Source organism: Aotus nancymaae, unplaced genomic scaffold, assembly GCF_030222135.1.
Source record: "Aotus nancymaae isolate 86718 unplaced genomic scaffold, 86718_ANA_hifiasm-v0.15.2.pri h1tg000032l_0, whole genome shotgun sequence".
Taxonomy (NCBI): domain Eukaryota; kingdom Metazoa; phylum Chordata; class Mammalia; order Primates; family Aotidae; genus Aotus; species Aotus nancymaae.
The window spans coordinates 2483271-2504695 of NW_026988445.1; the positions used below are offsets into that span (position 1 = coordinate 2483271).

The following is a 21425-nucleotide window of genomic DNA, read 5'->3' on the forward strand; positions in this document are numbered from 1 at the left end:
GACAGGTTTTTATAATTTCTTGTGAGTATATTCCTCCTCTTGCCTCTCCTGTCACCATTTTGGTGGAGTTAAATACGTATCTTTCCAAGTAAAGAAGAGAGAGGAACTTTAAAAAATGCTTCAGACACTTAAAAAATCAATGAAGAAAATGGCAATGTTCTTATCCTTTTCAACATTTAAATTTAACAGTTCAACAGATGCATTACCTCTCAGCTCATCAAGTGGTTTAGCAATTTCCGTGAGTTTTACTACATTCAGATGGAGAAGTACGCACGTCAAGCCATCAACGATGGGGTCACCAGTACTGAAGAGCTGTCTATAACCAGAGACTGTGAGCTGTACAGGGCTCTGAACATGCACTACAATAAAGCAAATGACTTTGAGGTAGGAACTAATCTTTATTTTTTGGTCATCTCCCTTTTCCTTTTTTAAAAACTTTACTTTCTTTAGAAATGTACCCAAGTCTGTTTCTGTGTTGGTTTCGCATATAAGCATCCCCCAATAGAGTAACAGGTAAAGCTGCGATGAGGAGCTTCCGTAGTCCCCATTGGAATCATGAGGCTCTAACCCACTGCCATTTTTCCCCATTCCCTGGTTTTCCAGCTGGTGTGGAAGACTCATTTGGCCACAGAAAAGGGAACTGTAGAATCCAAAGAAAAATGGCAGCAAGGAGCAAAGACAGAGGGATTCATTTTCCAAGGAAGAGGTCCCTACTCGAAAAGGCCTTTTTCATATTTAGGTTCTGAGATGTCAGTGAGCTGATACGTGCTATGTGCAATGGTAGCTACCAAAGTTGTTTTCTTAAAAAGTCTAAAAACGTTGATGGGGAAGAGATTCCATGGTTTCTGACTTTGACATTTATTTTCTTTATGGAGGAAATGGTATAAGAATTTACTAAGTACATATCATAAGAGATCCACTGACATCTTTTTTTTTGGATTTTGTTTCTGTTTTTGTTCTTTTTGGAGGAGAGACTCATGTGGTTATTTCACCTAGGTGTACCTTCACAAGCATGCTGCTCTTCGTACAAACAATCTCATACACACTTATATATATCTATGACATGTATATTCTAGATCCACACAAAGCAGCGTAGAGAATTCCCGGAAAGCAATATCCATGCAACAATGAAAGATGTGTGGCTATGAGTAAGGCATTTCTTTATGGGCTAATGTGGTGCCTCAGCAAACAGTTTTCATCACAACATGATGACTCTCTGTGAGACAACACTAGCAAATCTCCCAGTACTCACAAAGGCATTTTGCTGAGTCCTGCTGGCTGAGGCAACAGTAGTTGGAGGTGGGAATATGGCAAGAGTTTTGCAGGCCGAACTCCCTGATGCTAAGAGCAGACGGGCTGTGGCTTGACAAAGTTGGTCCATTTCTTGTATTATCTTGGTTAGATGCTGTGCCACCTTGAAGGTGGGAATTTTTTCTCCCACATCTGTGTGCACTTGGACCTTATGTTAATATTCTTGCTTTCTTCATGTAGCTAGGTATCCAGGAATACCCAGGAAGTTCCAATTTTCAAAGGAAAGAGGGCACCTTGGTCTAGCTCTGTCAGTTAAGGGGCGTGACCCCTAGTACTCTTCCTGCCTGCCCATTGTTTTTTCAGCTCTTGTCCCTACAGTTCGTAGCAATGCAGACAAGTCATAGTGGCTTATATAGAACTGAATATGGAAGCTCAGCAATGGGGAAGTCGTGGTTTTTCTTTGAAAGTTTGAGTGGTTATAGTGTAAGCTACTAATTTATCTTTGCTCTCTAAGATTAATATATTTCTTGTATAATAAATTAAGTTTAGGTGTTTTTGGGTTTTTTTGTTTTTTGCTAAATACATTAAAATTGAAATTCTTCATGTACTGCTCCACTATTTTAAAATCTGTTTTTAAAGTCTCAGTTGTAACAGAGCACTGGCTCACTCTAATGACAGAGCCCTAGCAGATTTCTTCTAAAGCTGAAGAATATGATTATGGCTAACCATTTTAAAGAAATCTTATTAAGAGCGTCATTTCTCCCTCGCCCTTCTGATAAGCCTGTTGCCCTAAACCTTAAGCTAAGAGATTTCTATGGTGTGCTGGTGAATTATTTACATTATATCATGACATAAGTATTTGTTTGGCAGCATACATCAAACTTCACAAAAGAATTGCCCAAGATTCATGAGACGGCTTCTGCATTTTTGCTGTATCAAATACCCAAAAGGACAAATCCTTAAAAGTGCACACGAGGGTTTTTAGGGTTATTTAAACCTTACCTGGTTGGAATTTAATCCCCTACCCACAGCCCAGGGACCAAAATGACACAAACAAGGGACGACTGGCATCAGGAGGTACCTGGCAAGCTGCTCCATTTAGCATCATCTAAATCCTCGTTAATATGATTAACATCTAATATTTCTCTGTGAATCATATCCACCTCTAGCCAGGCCACCTCTCCTTTATCTGCAGTGTCTATTTTAAGACTGCTTCACTGCAAGGAGTATGGGGCTTGGACAGGAATTTTGTCACTTCTCATGTGACTTTGGACAGTTATTGGACTATTCTGGGTCTGATTCCTCCTTCAGTGAAAAGGAGGGAAGAAAGAAGCAGGACCATGGAGTGTGCCCTGCCCCCTACTCACACGCTCGCACATCCACACGTGCACACACGCACCCACCAGCACACGTCATCCTAGTATCATGACATCGTTTTTTCATTTAGCCTCTCCGTCTGGCTCATTTACTGACAAAAGTTTCAGATAAGGTGAGCCCTTCTTTTCCATGCCTTTGTGCATGGAGGTCACTGCTTAAGTGAGATGCTTAAAAAGCCACCGTTCTTATCGCGGTAGTTTCGCTAGTGTGGGCCGTGGCTGAGAGCCAAAAGTAGATCCGGCACCTTCAGCTGAATACCTTCACTGATACTGTGTGCACGGCTTTACTTTTATATTTAAGTTTCTCCTCTTAAGGTCAAGTAAAATGAACCCACAGTTTAAGTATGAGCAAGTGAAGAGGATGGCAAAATGGAGAACTATGCATGTTGTTTCTTTTGAAAATTTCTAAACAGAGCTAAAACATGGTAGAGGGACTTTGAAGCTACGTCTACACGATGCCCCAAGATCCAGTCGATTCCAAGGAATCGTGTCACCCAGCTTAGTAGTAGCCGGTCAAATAATAAAATGCCTTATTGATTGCATTCCCAGATTTCTCAATCAGTTGTTGTGAGCAATAAAATAGCTAACATTTATTGACTGTTTACCAATGTTCTAGGGACTCTTCTAAGTGTTTTACCAATATAGGGCTTATTTAACATGGGTAATAATAATGACAATGATACCAATATAATAACAAGAAAAACTTCAGTTTGCCCAAAGCTTTACTACTCTTCAAGTTATTCTAACTGGGCGCAGGCAGATGGAGCCAGGGAGAGAGAAGGGGGCTTGACGTGTCTTCACTACCGCTTCGTTCTTCCTTCTTTCTCTTCCTACCCCTTGTCTTTTCTCAGTCTTCTACTCCATCTCTGCCTCTATCATGAGCTTGCTGGTGGCACCTCTGTCACTGCTTAGCACCACCCCTGTCGAGCCCCTGCTGCGGATGACTCTCAAGGCTAGAGAGGCTGCTGACCCCTGGTCTAAGGAAAATAAAGCAGATGGGGAAGGTTTATCAGCAGCAGAGAGGGAGTGGCTTGCATCGCTCCCCTCTCCTAGACCCTGCATTTCCTGGCCTTTATGAGTCAGGACCTTCTAAGTGGCAGAAGAGCTTGTTCTGCCTTTTGTATCAGTTTACACAATGGCCAGGATTCTTGGCATGGTGTGCAGACTTGGGGTGGTGAGCGATTGAGAAGACCCAAGGGATGTGGAAGAAGACACCGAAGGGGAAAAATACAAAATACACTTTTAGTTTGTACTAAAGGGAGGAAGCTTGGCCATATCACACGGGTGGGTGTCTTGCTTCTGCGCATGAGTGTGTGAGGCACGCAGGAGAGTGGTGTGCAGTTACGGGCTGTATCCTTCACTCCTGCTCCTCACATTTAATGAGATTGGCAACAATAAATTTATCTTTCCAGGTGTGATGGTATATATTTCTATGCTTCATTCTCCCTTCACTTTGAAGAGCTTCCAAAAAAATTTTTATGGGCACAAAAAGGAGGTTTGGGATTCCTTCCCAGTTTTTAAATCATACTGATACTTGGGACTTTAGGGGCATATGAGTTGGATTTTATTGCTTTTGTTGTTTTCCTCACAACTGTGGCAGGAAAAGAAGATGACGATCACTGTCAGTTTCTGAGGCTGGTTTACCTGTATTGCAAAGACCTCTACTGAGACAACTAACTTGTGTAACTCACGAAGATTAATTGCACAATGTAAGGAGCCAAAAGGCACGCACCCTAGATTGGACTGTATTACCTAGATTAGCCTGTCTATATAGTACAGCTGAAAATGGCAGAATCATCCAAAGGTCGGAGGGTTTGGGACGGCCTGAGTGTAAGTTGAGAAAAGAATGTGACAGATTCCTTCATCTAGGCACACTGAGCTCTCCTTCTCATTCCTGGGTACCGTGAGGTAGTGTTTCCCACATCATGGCAAGCCACGCATCCCTCCTGGGTCCCTTAGTGGCTAGCCATTTACCTGTAAGCAGGGTGTAAGTTTCCAGTAAGAATGACAAATCTCTCTTGTCCTCACTAGAGGCCGAGATTTAGGGATGGGAGGCTTCAAAATAAATTGAATGGAGAACTTGATTCACTGATTAGTGGGCTTATGAATGCCATTTTCTAAGGTAGTAATAATATTACCTCACTGGGCAGCAGCTCCATCTTAGAGCCTATGGATTTGATATTTTTCTGGGTGACACATGACAGGGAAAAAGGGTACTTTCACACACCTTTGAATGTGTTTTCTTATATTCCTCTTGGAAATAGAAAATAAAAAAGCATCACCCTCCCCCCACCGCACACACAAACACATACATGCTTGCTGAATATGTTTTCTGCCCATACCTACCCCCTTCCCAACCTACTCCCACTTTCAACAGAACCCACATTTCAGAAGATTTAATATATCTGGAAGACTTTTATTCGCATTGTCATCTCTTTAAAGAAAAATGAGGACAGGTGGATTTAGGAAGCGCTTCCCCCTGCTCCAAATAGATACTTAAACATGAGTGATCGTTTGGAAAACTGGCACATGAGTGAAAGCCTTTCACTGCTGTTGCAGTCTTTTGGCCTCAAAGCTGCTGAGCCGTTTAAATAATCGCATAACACACTCTTGGTGGGTGGTGAGGAGAAAAAGAAACCCTTACCATTTCTTCCCTTGCCAGTCCTACCGTTGACAAGCCAAATTGATCTTTTAAGAGACCAAATGAATGTTCGCTAAATATATGTACACACATGGCTGCCTGGAAACATAGTCCTTCTACGGAATGATTGCCTGAAATTTGAAGGAGAATGCAGTAAAGACACCAGGTTGGAAGTGGGGTTGAAGGGCTAGGGGGTGGAGTGGAGGTAGGATTCTGTGCGTGTATGAGGCTTCATTTTTGTACCGCTGTCCTTTTGGGATTCAAGGTGTTCATCAGTATAATGAAGCGGGCTCATTGATTTATCATCTATTTGGTAATGTCATTGCATTTTTAGCTCCCTGTGTCTTTTTTGTCATTGGGTTACATTCAAGCACAGTAAGATCAACTTTAAAACCTCCTTACTCAACAGCTTTATTAGTTATAGCATTCCATGACCTTTCTCAACATTCTTAAAGAAAAAGATACAGTGTAATGTCGCTTTACTTTGCTTATTGTCCTTTGTTGGGGTGAACAAAGCATTTTCTACAGTGGCTATATCACATAATTATACAGCTTTCAATAGCAGTGTCTTGGCACATATCAAAGTTCAGAGGAGCCTTTAGAAAAAAAAAAGATGTTTTGTGGCAGCCTAGGGAGGGTCTCATCTTTCCTTCAGAAAATAGTTCAAGGCTCTTCTGTCAAGCTTCCCTACTTAGAGCTTTTTCTCCTCCTGCTTCATAAAGTTTAAAGGGGATTCAGTGGAGTTCTATGATCTATTTCCTTTGAAAGATTGTTCCTCGGCACAGAGAGGCCCTTTGACTTCAAGAGTTCACAGATTCATGTCTTTAGGTATCATATGTCTGACCTTATCAGTTACTCCATTTAATGTAGGAGAAAAAGTCTCAACTCTTTGTGTTTGTCTGTTTTGCCTCTGTGAAATGATTTGGTGAAAAGACCATCCTTTTTAACACACCACTGAGAGGCCGTTTCTGACTGTAACCTACCCTGTGGCTTTTCTCTCTTTAAAAAAAAAAAAATCGTCCTTGTGTTTTGTGTATGGATGAGTTCACAGTGAGAATAGAATTATACAAGGGCAGGCGCACACACAAAAAAATCTTTGCTTTCCTCCCTCACCTCCCGCACCCCCCCCCCCAATGATCTATTGGCTCTCTTGGCGGCTGTACCCCAACAGGCGAAGCATTTAGCAAACACAGAGGTAGCGGCTGTGGCGCTGGGACAGTGGTGGGTTTTCCCTTGCTTCGACCTACCCCTAAGGCCTTCATAATTAATTGTCCTTCAGCGATGAGGAAAGTTCAGAAACAGTGTGTGGAGTGATGCCTATTGTCTGATATTCAGTTCTCCTTGCCTCGCTTCTTTTTCTTCATCCCACAAAGGGTTATCAATGGGAGAAAGAGAGCAAGTTCTCTTCTGAGAGCCACTGGTGGCGGCTGTAGCTTTCAGTGGGATGTTATCATTGTGTTCAGCCCATCCTGGATTAAATGTCTGAAGAAGTTCTAACAACCTTTTGAAAGACAGCCTGTTTATTTCGCCTAGATGAAACAAATTCATTTAGCAAACCAAAGCTTGTTCGAAGTTGGTGATCCCTTTTCACATGTCAGATAACATTTTAGATCAGATTTCTTCATTTTTACCCCCCAACCCCAGGAATGTATTTAACCTGAACTGTTTGGTTCTTTGTGCAGGGCAGAAATTCTAATGACCATTCACTTATTGCTCTTAAAGACATCAATATTAATTTATAACAAAACGATTTTTTGCAAACATTCCTTTTGATGAAGCATGCAAGTTTAATACTTGAAAGTAGATAATTAGTTTAAAAATATTGTTTCTCCTTCAATGACTGCCTTCAGCCAATCTTCAATTCTATCTTGTAAGATGACGTGAAACAAACACATTTTGTCTCCCCACACCCCCCAATTTTCGGCTGAGACACAAAATAAAGATGCAATGTCGAGAGAGCTATTTGAGAAGGGTAGGGAAAAGAGAACCGTCTATTAATGATCATTATACTACTGTTCCTGTTAAATAGGGTGAAGCCAAGAAAAACAAATATAATCGTTCTTCCGAGGAGCAGTTGAACTAGCAAATCGCAGAGGTTTAAAATAACTACATTGTAGTGTTCATGGCAACTTCAAGGCTGAAGGGAACCATATTTAAAGGCAATCTCTGCGTCTCTTATAGCAGTTTCTTTTGGAGGAAGTGACCGACAGGATGGCCAGAATCGATTCTGCCCTCTTTGCTCTTTGAAAACAATTTCACAACAGACCTTTTGGTATTTAAAGAGAACCTGTATATGGAAGTTGACACAACTAATATAGTCATACCAAAAAGCGGGTCATAAAAAATTAAAGTTCTTCTTATGAATCTTTCATGAGAAGCAATGAAAAGGGACACTAGTGTAGCCAAGTTCTTTGTGCTACAAGCTCTTCTTCCGGGCTCTGAGCTATTGTTCTTTCAGCTCCTCAAACAGACTTTCACTTTCAAACTGACAAAAGTCACTTAAAAGCCAGACAGCTGTACTAACACACCCACCTTACTGAGCCAGAGCCACTGGCAGGTGACAAGGCCTGCTGAGAGACCTTGTTGAAAATGAGCAGGGGTGACTTTCTCATGCCTTAACGTTGCTTTCGCGCTCACTTTGAGATGGCCCATCGACTGCTCCTTCGTATCCGCCCAACCCCAAAACAGGCCCCCCAAAATATGTTGTGCATTTTCTTTGCAGTGTGCCACATGGATGGCCATGATTGCATTTCTGTCTTAGGCTTGTGTGGCTAGGCGTGGGTTCCTGGAAGTTTGCGCTCTTCTAGCAGAAGACGGGGGAGTTTGACTCACATAACTCTATGCTGCCTCTTTTCCTTTTGCCCCTCCCTTCAATTCAAATCTCGCTTAAGCTGTTTTTGGATTTCTGTTGCCTCACTAGGGTTGGACAGAAAACACCCACCAAAGATGGACACAAACCTCACCTTCGGATTTAAGATCTAGACAGACATCGTTAGGTGGGCAGTCCTGCCTGCATCCCAACCCTCAGGGCAGCAGCCGTCGAGGGCCGTGGGAGGCCTCCCTGTGTGCGCATTACAGGCCTCCCCTCCCCTGTCACCTTGTGTACAGTCTGGTCTGTGACACTGATGGTGATTATGTCATTATTTTGCTCTGGGGGCCCTGGCACATCTGCAGAGCCCAAGCACATCTTCTTTGTTGCGTTGGCAAATGTCCCACGCCGCAAATGCTTCATTAGCCCTGCTGCCGGCCTCCTTGCCAGACGCCTGTGCCCAAATCCCGGCTTCTTTTTGCTCCGTTCTTTTGTGTAGCTGATGATCATGTATTCATCTTCCTGGTTCTTCCCCATTTTCCTCGACTTCTGAACTCCAGATGTCCCAGTTTTTTTGCCCAAATCACTCCAATGTCTACAATGAGAAACGAAGTGACTCTTTACCCTTGAACCCTTCCCCACTCCTGACCACCTTTCCTACTTTTTTTTTCCCCCCAAATGAATAGTGACTTTGAATAATTCCCCACCGTGAGGACTAACGTTTTCAAACTTGCAATTTGAAAAGCGATGGCTTCCAGTTTATGATGAGAGACAGGGTTAAAATGAGTTCGGCATTATTAGGTATTGCTTATTATCTGCGTGCTTTCCTCCTCCATCCCCACCTCTGCCCCTCTCCCTATTTCCTTGGCTCCTTTATTTGCATCTGTGCATTGCCACATTTTACCAATTTTCCAAAAGCACTTTGAAATGTGAGTACAGAAAATACTCTTCATGCCTCACTGTGCATGTTATAGTCATCTGAAGGTTCCTTTCTCTAAGTGAAATCTTCATCTCCACTCTACCCTCTCCCAAAACCACTGCCTCCTCCTCCTGCCCCAGCCCTCAACAATGACCTATTATTAGATACTTAAAGTGATTAACATTTGGCTGTTTTGGAAACAGCTAAAACATTTCTTTCTCTAAAGCTTTATTCTATATATCTGACAGAGCCACAGCTTTTGTGAAGGTGTGCTGGTTTCTACGTCAGCTGCAGTAAATTTTAGAGCTTAATATCTTGGGCTGTGATGGGTACTACATAATTGGTATGTTTAATTTCCCCTTAAATTTGAATTAATTGATCTGTGTTTGCATATTACAAGCAGGTTCTCCAATAGCGTTTCACCAGTTTTTAAATTCTCTCTACTGTAACAACATAAAATGATTTAAATGTCTCCATCTTTGAGCAAACCGTAAGATCTTAGTTTTTGGGTGTAGTTAAAGGAGTTAAGTGTATATTTTACAGGAACCATGGTCACTGCCATGAATTGTAATTCAAAATTCAAGACAAAGACTCTGTTCAGGATTAAAGAAAACTTCCTCAGAGGAATGAGTTGCCACATTGTACCAGGCTCCTGAGATTTTCAAATCCCTCTCAAAGAGGGGCACAAGAATATGCATGTTGTAAATATTAGGACCAATGTAGCCAACAAGGTGAGGAGAGAGGTGGTCAGAGAAGATGGGTGGGCTCCCCAACCGACTGTCAGCCCTGGGCAGGGAGCATATTGGAAGAGGCTGGCCCCTGTCATTGAATCATTTTCAAAAGGCTCAAGATGTATCCAAAACATTCCTAACCTCCCAGTTGCCCACCATTATGGTTTTATCACCCATAAGTTTACTTAAACCTTTTTTAAATTTAACCTCATTCTCAGAATATACCACTCCTTAAGATAATAATTCTCTAAATGTACTACCTGCTGAGAAAATAGTATCTTCTTTTTATGGTTTCAAAAGTGATTCCCCTAGAACTCCACAGGGATATCCCTTGTTATAATATCCTGGGATTTGTGAACAGGGTTGTGTCCATATTCTCCATTTCCTTTCTGATTTTATAGACTTTGATCATTACTCCCTCTTAATCTTCATCTCTCCAGATTAAGGAGCTCTAATCCTTTTTAAAAGCCTAATCTCATACAGTAAGTAGGCTGCCCCGGATCATTTTAGCTGCCCTGTTGTAATGCGCTTCCAGCCTGACTGTGTTTTTCTGAGGGACAGTTACAGTTACTAACCCACACAGCAGAACTCCAGGTGTGGACAGCCATGCCACAGTTTGGTGATGGTGCCTCGTGCACAGCCAATGGGACTTTTTTGATTACCCCACAAGTTTATCCTCAGAACCTGGAATTCTTGAGTTGGATCTCAGTAATGCTTATTGGTTAAAATGATCCTGGGAGAGCAGCTGATCAGACTCTTGGCAAGTACTCTGGCAAATATGATTGTGTGTACAGGACATACTCAGCCAAAGAGAAAGTAGGCAGATCCACCTCCAGGTGTTTTCTGTGTTCTTGTAGATCAAGCACTGGGTTATCTGACATCATGAGGAGATAGCCTTAGTCTTGAACTTGAGTCTGTAACAATGACAACTCTGGGGGAAAGCTCTAGTTTCTGCTTTATTTGATATTATTTTCAGGCAGGAAATGAAATGTTCACCTGCAAGTAGCCAATATTTTATATAAAAGCATCCCCTTGAAATCTTGTAAAGAAAATGGTTTGGGATATCTTTCCACTATCAGTGGTCCTGGATCAATACCAATGTAGAATTTAGAGCATGGACTCTCCAGCCAGGCCCTGGGATCAAATCCCAGGTCTCCTGCTTTCTAGCAGTGAAACCCTGGCAAGTGTCTTACCCTGCCTGTAACTCAGTTTTCTTATCTGTAAAATAGAGTATGTAATAGTGCTTATTTCACAACAGAGTTGCTGTGAGAATTAAATAAATGTACACAAGAGTATTAGCCAAAGTAAGTGCTGTATAAGCATTCATGTGAATTCATTTGCAGAGCCAAATATATGTCACCTTGTTGCTGTGATATCTGTAGCCCAACTATTGCACCATTTCTTGCTGACCCTAAATAGGACAGGAAACAAATAGGCAATGAGGGAGCTCTCATCAGAATTGGGACAAATATTCAACGTAAAACTGGTTTTCATAAGAGCAAGGGTTCCTGCTCTGAATGTGGCTGAAAAGGCAACACTAGCCTGGAACGGCTTCAGGACTCTGGGGTCATCTGTTCCAGATGAGGAGGACAGGATGAGATGCCAGGGGGCGGTGGAAGGAGTGCTGGACTGGAGGGTCTGGCTCTGGCCACACCTGCCTCATCGGGCTCTACTGTGTTCACCTTTTGGAAAGTGATTAAGATTAAACTCAAGAGTTTCGTTCTAGCTCTGAAATTTTTTGACTCTAGAATAGAGGGGCAGTTTCATTCTAGCTCTGAAACGTTGTGACTCTAGAATAGAGGGGCATTCTGCATTCTCTAAATAAAGTATCTTTTGAGTCTTGGTCATGATGCAAAGCTTTAAGCAGTGAGTATAGAGGCCCTGGGAATCCAGATGGCTTCCATGTGGGGACCCTTCTACCCTGGTGACTCTGCTGCAGCTTAATTATCTCAGTCAAAATCTCCAGGGTGCCCATTTTCATTTTCTCCCAAGGCCCTCTTTTCAATTCTAAATCTCAACAGTGCCCTTGGAGACATGGCAATTCCCTTACTGGGATTATAGAGACTACTTTTTCAAATTCATAAACAATTTATTGACTGAATTGGCACTATCATTAGACTTGCTGCTCACTTTATTTGTTGCCTTGGCTGGGGTGGCCAAACAATGAGGAAATTTGTCAGTGAAGCCCTCATGCCATTGGGTTTTCTAGGAGGTAGTACAGACTTGAACAAACTAAGTGTCCTCACACACATTCCATGCAGGCCTCAACACAACCAGCGTTTGTAATATGCATTAACCTCTATATAATGTACATCTCCTCTCTTTCAGAGCAGAATTGGCTGGGGGTTTTTTATTCTTTTATTTTTATTTTTTGAGACAAAGTCTTGCTCTATTGCCTAGGCTGGAGTACAGTGGCGTGATCTCAGCTCACTATAACCACCACCTCTCAGGCTCCAGGGATTCTCTTGCTTCAGCCTCCTGAGTAGCTGGGATTACAGGTGTGCATCACCATGCCTGGCCAGAATTGGCAGTTTTAGATGATATAACTACCTTCCCTACTAAGCCTGCTTGGTAGTTTTTGCAAAAGCAACACCACTCTTTTCTTTCAATATTCCCCAAATGATAGTCATCTAGATCATAAAAGTCTTTTCCTTTGGGATTGTTTTGTATGTGTGAGAGTTTGGGGTTGGGAGGTATTGCATCCTCACACAAGCCATTTGGATATGTATTCTTCATATTTCTTACAGCTATTGCACCTAAGTTCTGTTTTCTTATGGCTACTGCAACATTTTAAATAAGAATATGGTGCTAAAAGTGACTTTTAATAAAATAGTCTCTGAGCACAAGTAAATACTTGGGCAGGGAGGGATGTTTCGAGTAGAGGTGAAGGCAGAGAAATGATGGGAAACTGAAGTATGTAGAAGAAGCTCATGGTTTCAAGGCCACTGTGTTTCCTTTCATTTAGAGCATCCATTTTCAAAGATTTATCATTTTCAGTGACCTGAAGGTATACAAGATAATCTGTGTGTAGACACCTAAAACTGCTTTTCAACAGGGACAATCCTAGGTATTGACAGCACCCTAGGATGCCCCACCCTAAATGTCACCTCAAGTCCCATTAGGTAGGAGTCTAGTGGACTTCCAAAAGCCCCTGAGTTCATTCTGCAATCTGCCTGCCTTTCCAATCTATTTACCTTCCTCAAAAAAGGGATTCCAAAGCCCTTCACAAGCTCCTAAGTAGCTTTTGAAATACCGCCCATCCTTAGTTTTGCAAAGGGTGATTGCACAGGAAAGGCCAATAGAATTCCCTAGAAATACAGAACAGAATTTCTCTGACAGAACAAAGATCTCGCAGTCAAAACCAAGAGATGGGATTGGGGCCAACAACCCCCAGCCTTTCCTAAAGCAACCCAGATATTATTTGGGGTGTCATAAGCTATTGCCAGCAGAGTGCCAGCATCCCCCATGAACTGGTGTTCTCTGAAGCTCTGTCTGATTTCCTACCCTCTGTATCACAAGCGCTTTCTTTGGTGCTTACTATGAGCAATCCCGTCTTGTTGCAACCTGCCTGAACCCCACTTCCTAACAGCTTCTCCCTAGGCTCCTTACTCATATTGCTCCATCAGTAGCAATACAGGGCACACAGACTAGTTTTAATATTAGCCTAAGCAAAGCTTAATTATGAAGGTAAAGCTGTGGCAGAAAACAATCACGTAATGCATTCTCGAACGAAACAGGAGTAACTGTGGATTATCTGTGCCCCAGCTTCCCTTCATGCAATATTGGAGTGTTTGTGCTGTGTTGTTTTTGGATAATCTCCCATCCAAGCATGGTACCAAGCTTGGCCCTGCTTCTTTTACCACCTCACCCAGTAATTTAGCAAATGTTCAACTTCAAGCACTGTCAGCTTGTCTTGAACTCAGACACCAATGGCATCAAATTTATGGGGCTGACTGAAAGGAAAATTTGTTAACACTATAAAGTGATTGGTATATGATTGCAGGGCCTATTTTTCCATCTAAGTATTGAGCTGATTTGTCAGATGTGTCGTGAAGCAGGGATACATTCTTCCGTTTAGCACATTTAAATATTTACTGGCAGGAAAGCTCCCAATTAAAGGTTCCTAATCTGAGCAGAGTAAGACTGAAGTCTTCCCGGTCCTTGACCACCGTGTGTGGTTTATTAACTCTATTCCCACAGACAAGGGCACCCTAACCTACATCAGAGGAATGGTGTGACATTGCAGTTCGAATTCAGGTGAATCAAACCCAACTATCCTGCAAAAACTGGTGTGCCCACCCAGTGAGGCACCCAGGATCAGTGCAGAATGAAAGACCATTAGACCTCTAGAAAAGTTGTTAGCCCTCAAGTTTCGCTAAAAGCAGGGGCTGGCAAAATATGGCCTATGGGCAGATCTGCCCCTCAGCCTGTTTTTATGGCCCCAAGCTAAGAATGACTTAAATTTTTAAACAGTTGTGAAAAAGAGGAAGAATATCCAACCTAGACCAAATATGGCCCATAGAGCCCATGTGTTTATTATCTAGCCCTTTACTGACGAATTTTGCTGACCACTGGCTGAAGGTTTTTTCTCTCCTTTGTGGGACATGAACTCTCTGAGATTCCTTCTAGTTCTCAAGTTCCAAAATTCTATGATTCTTTGATGGAGAATAGTCTTGGTCCAGCTCTTGCTTGAACAGCCTACCAGATGAGCAATTTCTGCACAGTGCTTCCAGTTGTTTTTAAGATCTTAAAAGTATCTATGTAGTATCTCAGGGGGAGAGAAAGAGGTATTAGGTTTGAGTTTTTGATGCTTTTTCTTTGATTCTGCTTGCATATTTGTTTGTTCGTTTAAACTTGGAATCACTTTTAAGACCTAAGCAGAGTTAGGAAGGGAAGGAAAATTTACTTCATTACAACCAATAAAGTGACAATTATGTTTCCTAACACATATAACACCAAGACTTCCATGTGTGAGCAAATAAACTAGCCATTTTAAGCATGTTCACTGAACTAAATTTCAGACCCAAAAAATAATTTTGACAGTCTCTCATAGATTTTTGTCATTCTGCTCCTAGCAAGCTAGTACTATCTTTTTACTGGGGCTATGGAAGAGATGGTTTTATTTACCTTTATTTCTATGTGTAGATTTGCCAATGGAATACTTACATAATTTAAAATGTATGCACAGTTTATTAAAGGTAGAATAGAAGATGTTAAGACATGCTTTTCTATTACCTGAAAGTCACAATTATTCAAAATGCTCAACTCTAGCACATTGTTGATAATAATATTTTAACAACATATGTTATCAACATCACAATATTGTAGAAATTTTATTGTGAATTTTGTACTTTCTAAATACCCACTCTTAAAAGACAAAGACTCAAATTCAGGTAGAAAAATAAAGATGATACTCAGGATGTGTCTCTGCCCTTCATTCATCCTGTGGTCAGAGAAGTCTGTGTGAGGGGTTTGGCCAATAGCAGCCCCCAAGATCCCCACACCACAGACCAAAGTTCAGTTCCTGTGATCCTTTTCCATGAAGTTCCCTTGTTCATTCAAGGTAGATCCTTAACCTCCCTCCTTGGCAGTTTCCATGTGACTGTTCATTCTTTTTATTACACTTCCTCCAGGGGGCCATTTCCACCATGTCATATCTGGTTGCTATCAGCATTTATAAGGGCTAGTGTGGCATTGGAGGATGTCAAGCCATCTGACATGGAAGTGTACTGCCACAAACTCCATGTAGGTGACAGGAGAGACCTGCTTTCCTTTTGCCACCATTTCTGATGATCCCTGCAGCTCTTTTGGTCTGGCTGACAAAAACCTTGGGGCTATTGGGTGGCTCATCACTTCGGCTCCTTCCCTAGCCTTTCCCTGGGTTTGCGTCCCCCAACCCCCACACCCCCTCACACATTAACATGACATTGCCTGGTGTGCACAGAACGAGAGCAAGCCTCCACCAGCTGAAACCTCTGATCCCAAACTCACTAGAGAGTTTGGCTTCGGGATTTTGGCAAGAAGGCTGATTGCCCATCAGGTCAGCATGAATAAAGATTTCTTTCTTCCTTTCTTTTTTAAAGTCGAGCATCAACTGAAACTGCTCCCAAAGCTCTGTCTCTCAAGACATTTTAACCCCTTTCACCTAAGTACATTTTCTATTCTGAATGCATGGTATTTTGTTTTATTCTTTTCCTGTGAGATGACCAAGAAATCTACTATATGTAAAATTTGAAAGCCAAATAAATTCTAAGCCAGTCTTATCATTTTTAAAGTATGTTTATCCAGCTTTGTAGTAGGAACAAGCAGACTGTTTGAAGGCCACATACTTTTCAAACCCTGGTTGCAACACGTCTGCCCCGTTTTGAAACTGTCTTTATCTAGCCGAGAAAACGAAAATCTATTTGACAAAGTGGCACTCTGGCCAGTTTATCTTGCAATATGGCTTTAGCTCACTGAGTCTATTGATTTCCTTAAATTAATGTTTACAGAATGCTACTGAATTTTGCTCAACAGAACATTGTTCTTTCGAAGCTTTATAAAAAAAAAGATACTGACTGTTATTGCCATGTGTTCCTTTGCTTAGACCAAGGAAACACAGTTTTTAGGTTTTTTTTTTAAGACAGCCTTGAACTATAGCCACTTCCTACAAGCATTTACTCTTCACATATTTAAATAGGAAAACCCGCAGCTAGAAAGTGGGTCCAAACTGCATGGGTATTAGACGAATCTAATCCTCTGTGGTTCCTGAAAGGTGAATGCCACCTGGAGCACTAGAGGGAGAGAGACTTTAGGCCTAAGCACAGATGTTGCTGAAGAACCTTCCTCTGCCTCATTTGGGGTAACACAGCAGGCACCTGAAAGCAACTTCACAGCCAGTGCTCCTGGATCCTACTAGTCTTTCCAAACACCATCATCCTAATAAAATTCAAACACCATTTAGCCATTGGGAACTCTAAATATAACATCTTGCCCTTTGACCACGGTGTTCAGTGTTCAATACACAAAACCTAATCTCTAAAGATGATTTTAAAACTGACCTTCCCAGGGAAGTACACATATCCATTCAGCTACGAACAGTGCAGAAAACAGGATTTTGACTCATAATTGTGAAATGGCCAAAATAAAACGTAGGGAACACAAAGCAACTTTTCTCAACTGGTTGACTCAGCCAACAAACTCACCCAAGCGAACCTCCTCAGAGCACCTCTCAAAACGGTGCTTGGCAGACATTTATTAATCACAGTGAAATGCCTCCCAGGAATTAGGGCTCCTCTTTAAAGGTTCAAACTTGTAAACCACCTTATATTTGGATGATATTTTACACTTCCCAAAGTGCATTCATGTTTGATTTCCCATCTGATCCTTCTCTGGAATAAGAAGGCACTGGAATAGAATCTCAGGATTCACCGTGTGTAGCATCCTGCACGATTCCTTCTCTTCTGGAGGGCCTGTTAGTCCCTGGCTGTACACACAGGATAAATGCACGCATGACTGCAAAGGGAGACCCTTAGTAACTGCATCTTGTGACCATATTTTATAGCTCCATGATTCCTCTTTTCTGCCTCTGGCAGACTTTAGTGTGAGTGAGACAGTGAAGAGGAGCAGCAATAACGTATCTGTTCTTGCCTTTTCATCTGATAATCTCTATGAGGAGTTACTAAAGCATCTGAGTTTATCCATTTAAGTCCACTCTGTCTGCAGTATAAGTCCCCAGCTTGTGCCACTGCTGTCAGGAGATACGTCTCTCCTTGATCAATATTTACTTAACAAACAGCAGGGATGGGAGAGTTTGTTTAGAGGAATCATGTGCACACTAGGGTGAATGAATGCTCGGGAAAGTACTTCAACTGTTTGTCTCCTTCCCTAAGATCTTTGTGTGCGTGTGTGTGCACACACACGTGTGCAGATGCACTTTCTCTTTTTAACTTCTCCAAAGACACTTCGAAGTCATCTAGAAAAACACCTCACTACGTATGATTGGTACATCATTATACCATTAAAGAGCTCATGATGCAGATTCAGGTTTTCAAACCCAGCAAAGTTTGATTCTTCTTTTGTGCTCTTGTATAGGTTAACCATTTGGAAAGACTCTTAGGATAAACTAAATGAACAAGCATCTTCCTTTGACCCCTTCCAGATGAGTGGAAGGGAAGAAAATACAGATAACAATAAAAGCAGTTTGACAAGGCAACTCTATGTATTTTTTATGGCATTACCTATATATTTTTAAAGGCCCAAAGGGACAAAAAGTAACTCTCTCCACATTTTCAGAGCTGCTTACCTAGTTGTCAGCATTAGATATATTTAAGTCTAATAATATATATGAATTCCACACTGTGAAAGTTCTTTCAAGTTCTCTGAAACAATTGCTTGAAGGATCAAGTCAGCGACTTCAATGCACTTGACTTGGAGGCATCTGGGGCTAGATGGAGGGGTTTTGTTTCTGGGTGTGGGGAGGAGCTGGGGGGCGGCTGGGGGAGTTATTTATTTATTTGATTTTGTGAATCGGAGTTGTAAAAGCCATCTGAAATATTCATGCAGAATAGTCTGAGAAGCCCGTTTCTGTTTTATTTACTGCACAGTAGAACAGCCACAGCGGATTAGTTCTACAATACCCGTAACAAAAGCCCAACAGCTGATGCATGTGATGTTAGGAGGTGACAAAACAGTTAAAGTATGCTGCTGGCTACAGGCAAGCAGTCAGCAGATGCAGACAAAAGGGTTTGTGACAAGAATAACTCTCTCTCCAAGGCGAGCAGTGAAGAGTATCCAAAATACCAGTACCCTTTTCTCCTTGACATTGTCTTCTTACAGTCAGCATTTTATTGCCCTTTTATAGTATTAAAAAAAAATGGAGGAGGAAGAAGGAAAACCCACATACAAACTAATTCACCAAAATACTAGGCAGGATTTTACATTCGTTAGCCATCCTGCCGGTACACATGCAACCTTTTCCATTTCTCCATCAAAGCAAGTTTGAAAAAAAAATTAGCTTGAAAGACCAACTGTGAAGATGATTTCCCTTGATAAGTTTGTAATCTATTGATAGGCTTGATAGGCCATTGGAGTCTTTGATTATGGCTTGGGGGGTGGGTAGCTAGGGAAAGAAGTCGATGCCTGGTTTGTTTTCTGTCCATTTCAGTGAAGATCATTTCAGTGATGAAATGAGGCCAGAGGGCCAATTTTTAAAGGGGATTGAGGATGGAGGAGTGTCCGTGGAGAACTGAGCAAGGGGCAAGGTTTAGGTCCCCCGCAAGAGGCTGATGAATGAGCTTACGGACAGTTCAGAGGTGTGAAAAATCAGCTTCTCTGTCTCCAGAAAATAGGAGAGGCTGTCTTCTTTTTAACCTTTGTAATTCCCCTTCTATTCTCTGTGACATTCATTCAGCTGCCAAGAGCGTTTGGCAAGGTTTGGGCCAGCGAGCACACTTCCAGTGACCGCTAACCTTGGTATGTCCTGACACTTATGATGAGTATCTGCAGGACACAGAAGGCAGGCAGCCTGCTATGTCAGGCTTTTATTATGTACTGCAGAGGCTAGGGACAGTCAGTTTAATAAAACAAATCATCCTTGAAGGTAAAGCAACTGGGAAGAGGAGGAGGAAGACGGGGGAAAAAATGTGTCTTTGCCACTCATTCCGATGGAAAAAAAAAAAAAAAAGAACAGCAAAACAACCACCCAACCAACACACGGTGTGTGCGTGTGTGTCTGTGTGTGTGCATGTGTGTGTGCGTGCATGCAACCCAGCTGTGGACTGGGCAGACTTGAAAACCTCTTCTCATATTCCGCATTTCATGGAAGCCCACAAGGCCCTTGTTTGCTCTGAGGAGATTCAAGTACAAACTGTGATGAAATTGGTAGAGGCTGATACCCAGCCCCCTTCAAATGTATGCATATCTTCAAGTACCTCATTACTTTATATTCTCCCCCAAATATCAAGGCAAGACCATCTGGGATGAGGTTCCTATATTGGGATGCCTTTTTATCAAAACAAAGTTTCCACTCTCCTCTCCTGAGGAACGCTGGGCAAAGCAGCTCCCACAATAGCCTCAGAGTTCCAGCCAAAGACTTTGGAAGCCTTTTGTTTTTTCCCTGTGGCATGTCCAAAGGCACGGCCTTCTCCCCTCCTCCTCCCAACCTCCCCCCCAGCAGCCTGCATTGTCTTGCATTCCAGTGACTTGATTGACTGTTACCACCTGATGCTGAGGAGATACTCTAGTGTTCATTCTGCAGATTGTTGGGTTCTATTAAAAGAAACCTAGATAAGGGATTACTTGTCACTAAGGGATTTTCTGCAGATGTTTATTGGTGATTGGAAAGCCATTAGGTGTGAAGAGGTGCAGAAAAATATGGGCAACATCATTCTGATAAGACTGATCTCTAAGATGCTCCCACAAAACATCAGAAAGTACCCCCTATTCTTCTGTTCAATGGAGCTGGGAGTTTTCAAGCAGAGGCAAGGGTCTCTTTTTCCACGGGTGACGTTTCTACCTGTTGATGAAATTCACTGGCACCCTCTCAGAAGATTCAGAAGATCAGTTGCTACCCAAATGTGTACCTCTGGGAGCCACCAAAGACATGAGCTGCTCCAGTAGTTTAGTGTCTCATTATAATGCTTTTTGTGTGTGAGAGACAGAGTCTTGCTCTGTCGCCCAGGCTGGAGTGCAGTGGCACAATCTTGGCTCACTGCAACCTCAGCCTCTTGGGCTCAAGCGATTCTCCTGCCTCAGCCTCCCGAGTAGCTGGGATTACAGGTGCATGCCACCATGCCAGGCTAATTTTTTGTATTTTTAGTACAGATGGGGTTTCATGGTGTTAGCCAGGATGGTCTCAATCTCCTGACCTCATGATCTGCCCGCCTTGGCCTCCCAAAGTGCTGGGATTACAGGCGTGAGCCACTGTGTCCGGACTACTTTCTTTCATCTAGTCCAGTCCATTGCATGAGTATTGCCTCAAAGTAAACACTATATTATCTAATCATTTCATTTGTTCACAAAGAATTCATTCCTTCCCAAACATAAACCAATAACCAAAGTTTCCTCCTGGGCCTCTTTTATACCATTCCCATTTACTTTGAAGTTACCAGCTTCTCTGTGGTTTCTCAAGATTACAGAGGCACAGCTTTTCAAGGTTTTGGTGCCTCATATAAATAGTAGAAATTGCTGAAAAAGCATTAAAATCCTTCAGTTACACTTCCCTCCCTCCCTTGGTGCTGATGTTCTAGATGTACCTCTTCTCCCTCCTCTGACAATTTTGGACAATGCCCGCTCTTCCCCTGTCCCCGGCTCCCCAGACCTCCCGTGCAGTTCTTGGTGTGGGCAGGGCTTCCGGCCTTCTCTGGCTTCTCTGGGGCAGCTGCCCACACCTTCACCCCTCAAAGCTCTCTGTCACATCATGCTGCATCCCTGAGTGCTCAAGGAATGTAGATTTTCATTGAGGCTGTATTGTCGATGGCCGGTGAAACCACCCTTTTTGAAATGTTTATTTTAATAAATGCCTATGATTGGCCAGGCGCAGTGGCTCACACCTGTAATCCCAGCACTCTGGAAGGCCAAGACGGGCAGATCACCCGCAGTCAGGAGTTCGACACCAGCCTGGCCAACATGGTGAAACACTGTCTCTATGCCAGGCGTGGTGGCAGGTGCCTGTAGTCCCAGCTCGGGAGGCTGGGGCAGGAGAACTGCTTGAACCAGG

At 42.5% G+C, this 21425-nt stretch overlaps 1 protein-coding gene across 10 annotated transcripts in view; it reads left to right on the plus strand.

Moving 5' to 3' along the window:
• PROX1 (prospero homeobox 1) overlaps nt 1-21425 on the plus strand; it is a 52564-nt gene that overhangs the window by 23433 nt on the left and 7706 nt on the right. For 8 of the 10 annotated variants that reach the window (XM_064383501.1, XM_012459634.2, XM_012459640.2 and 5 more), the window contains one exon: nt 190-384. The exons of the other annotated variants lie outside the window; for them this stretch is intronic. In XM_064383501.1, the coding sequence (XP_064239571.1) occupies nt 190-384 (195 nt within the window). The remainder of the gene's footprint in view (nt 1-189; nt 385-21425) is intronic. 10 annotated transcript variants of the gene reach the window in all.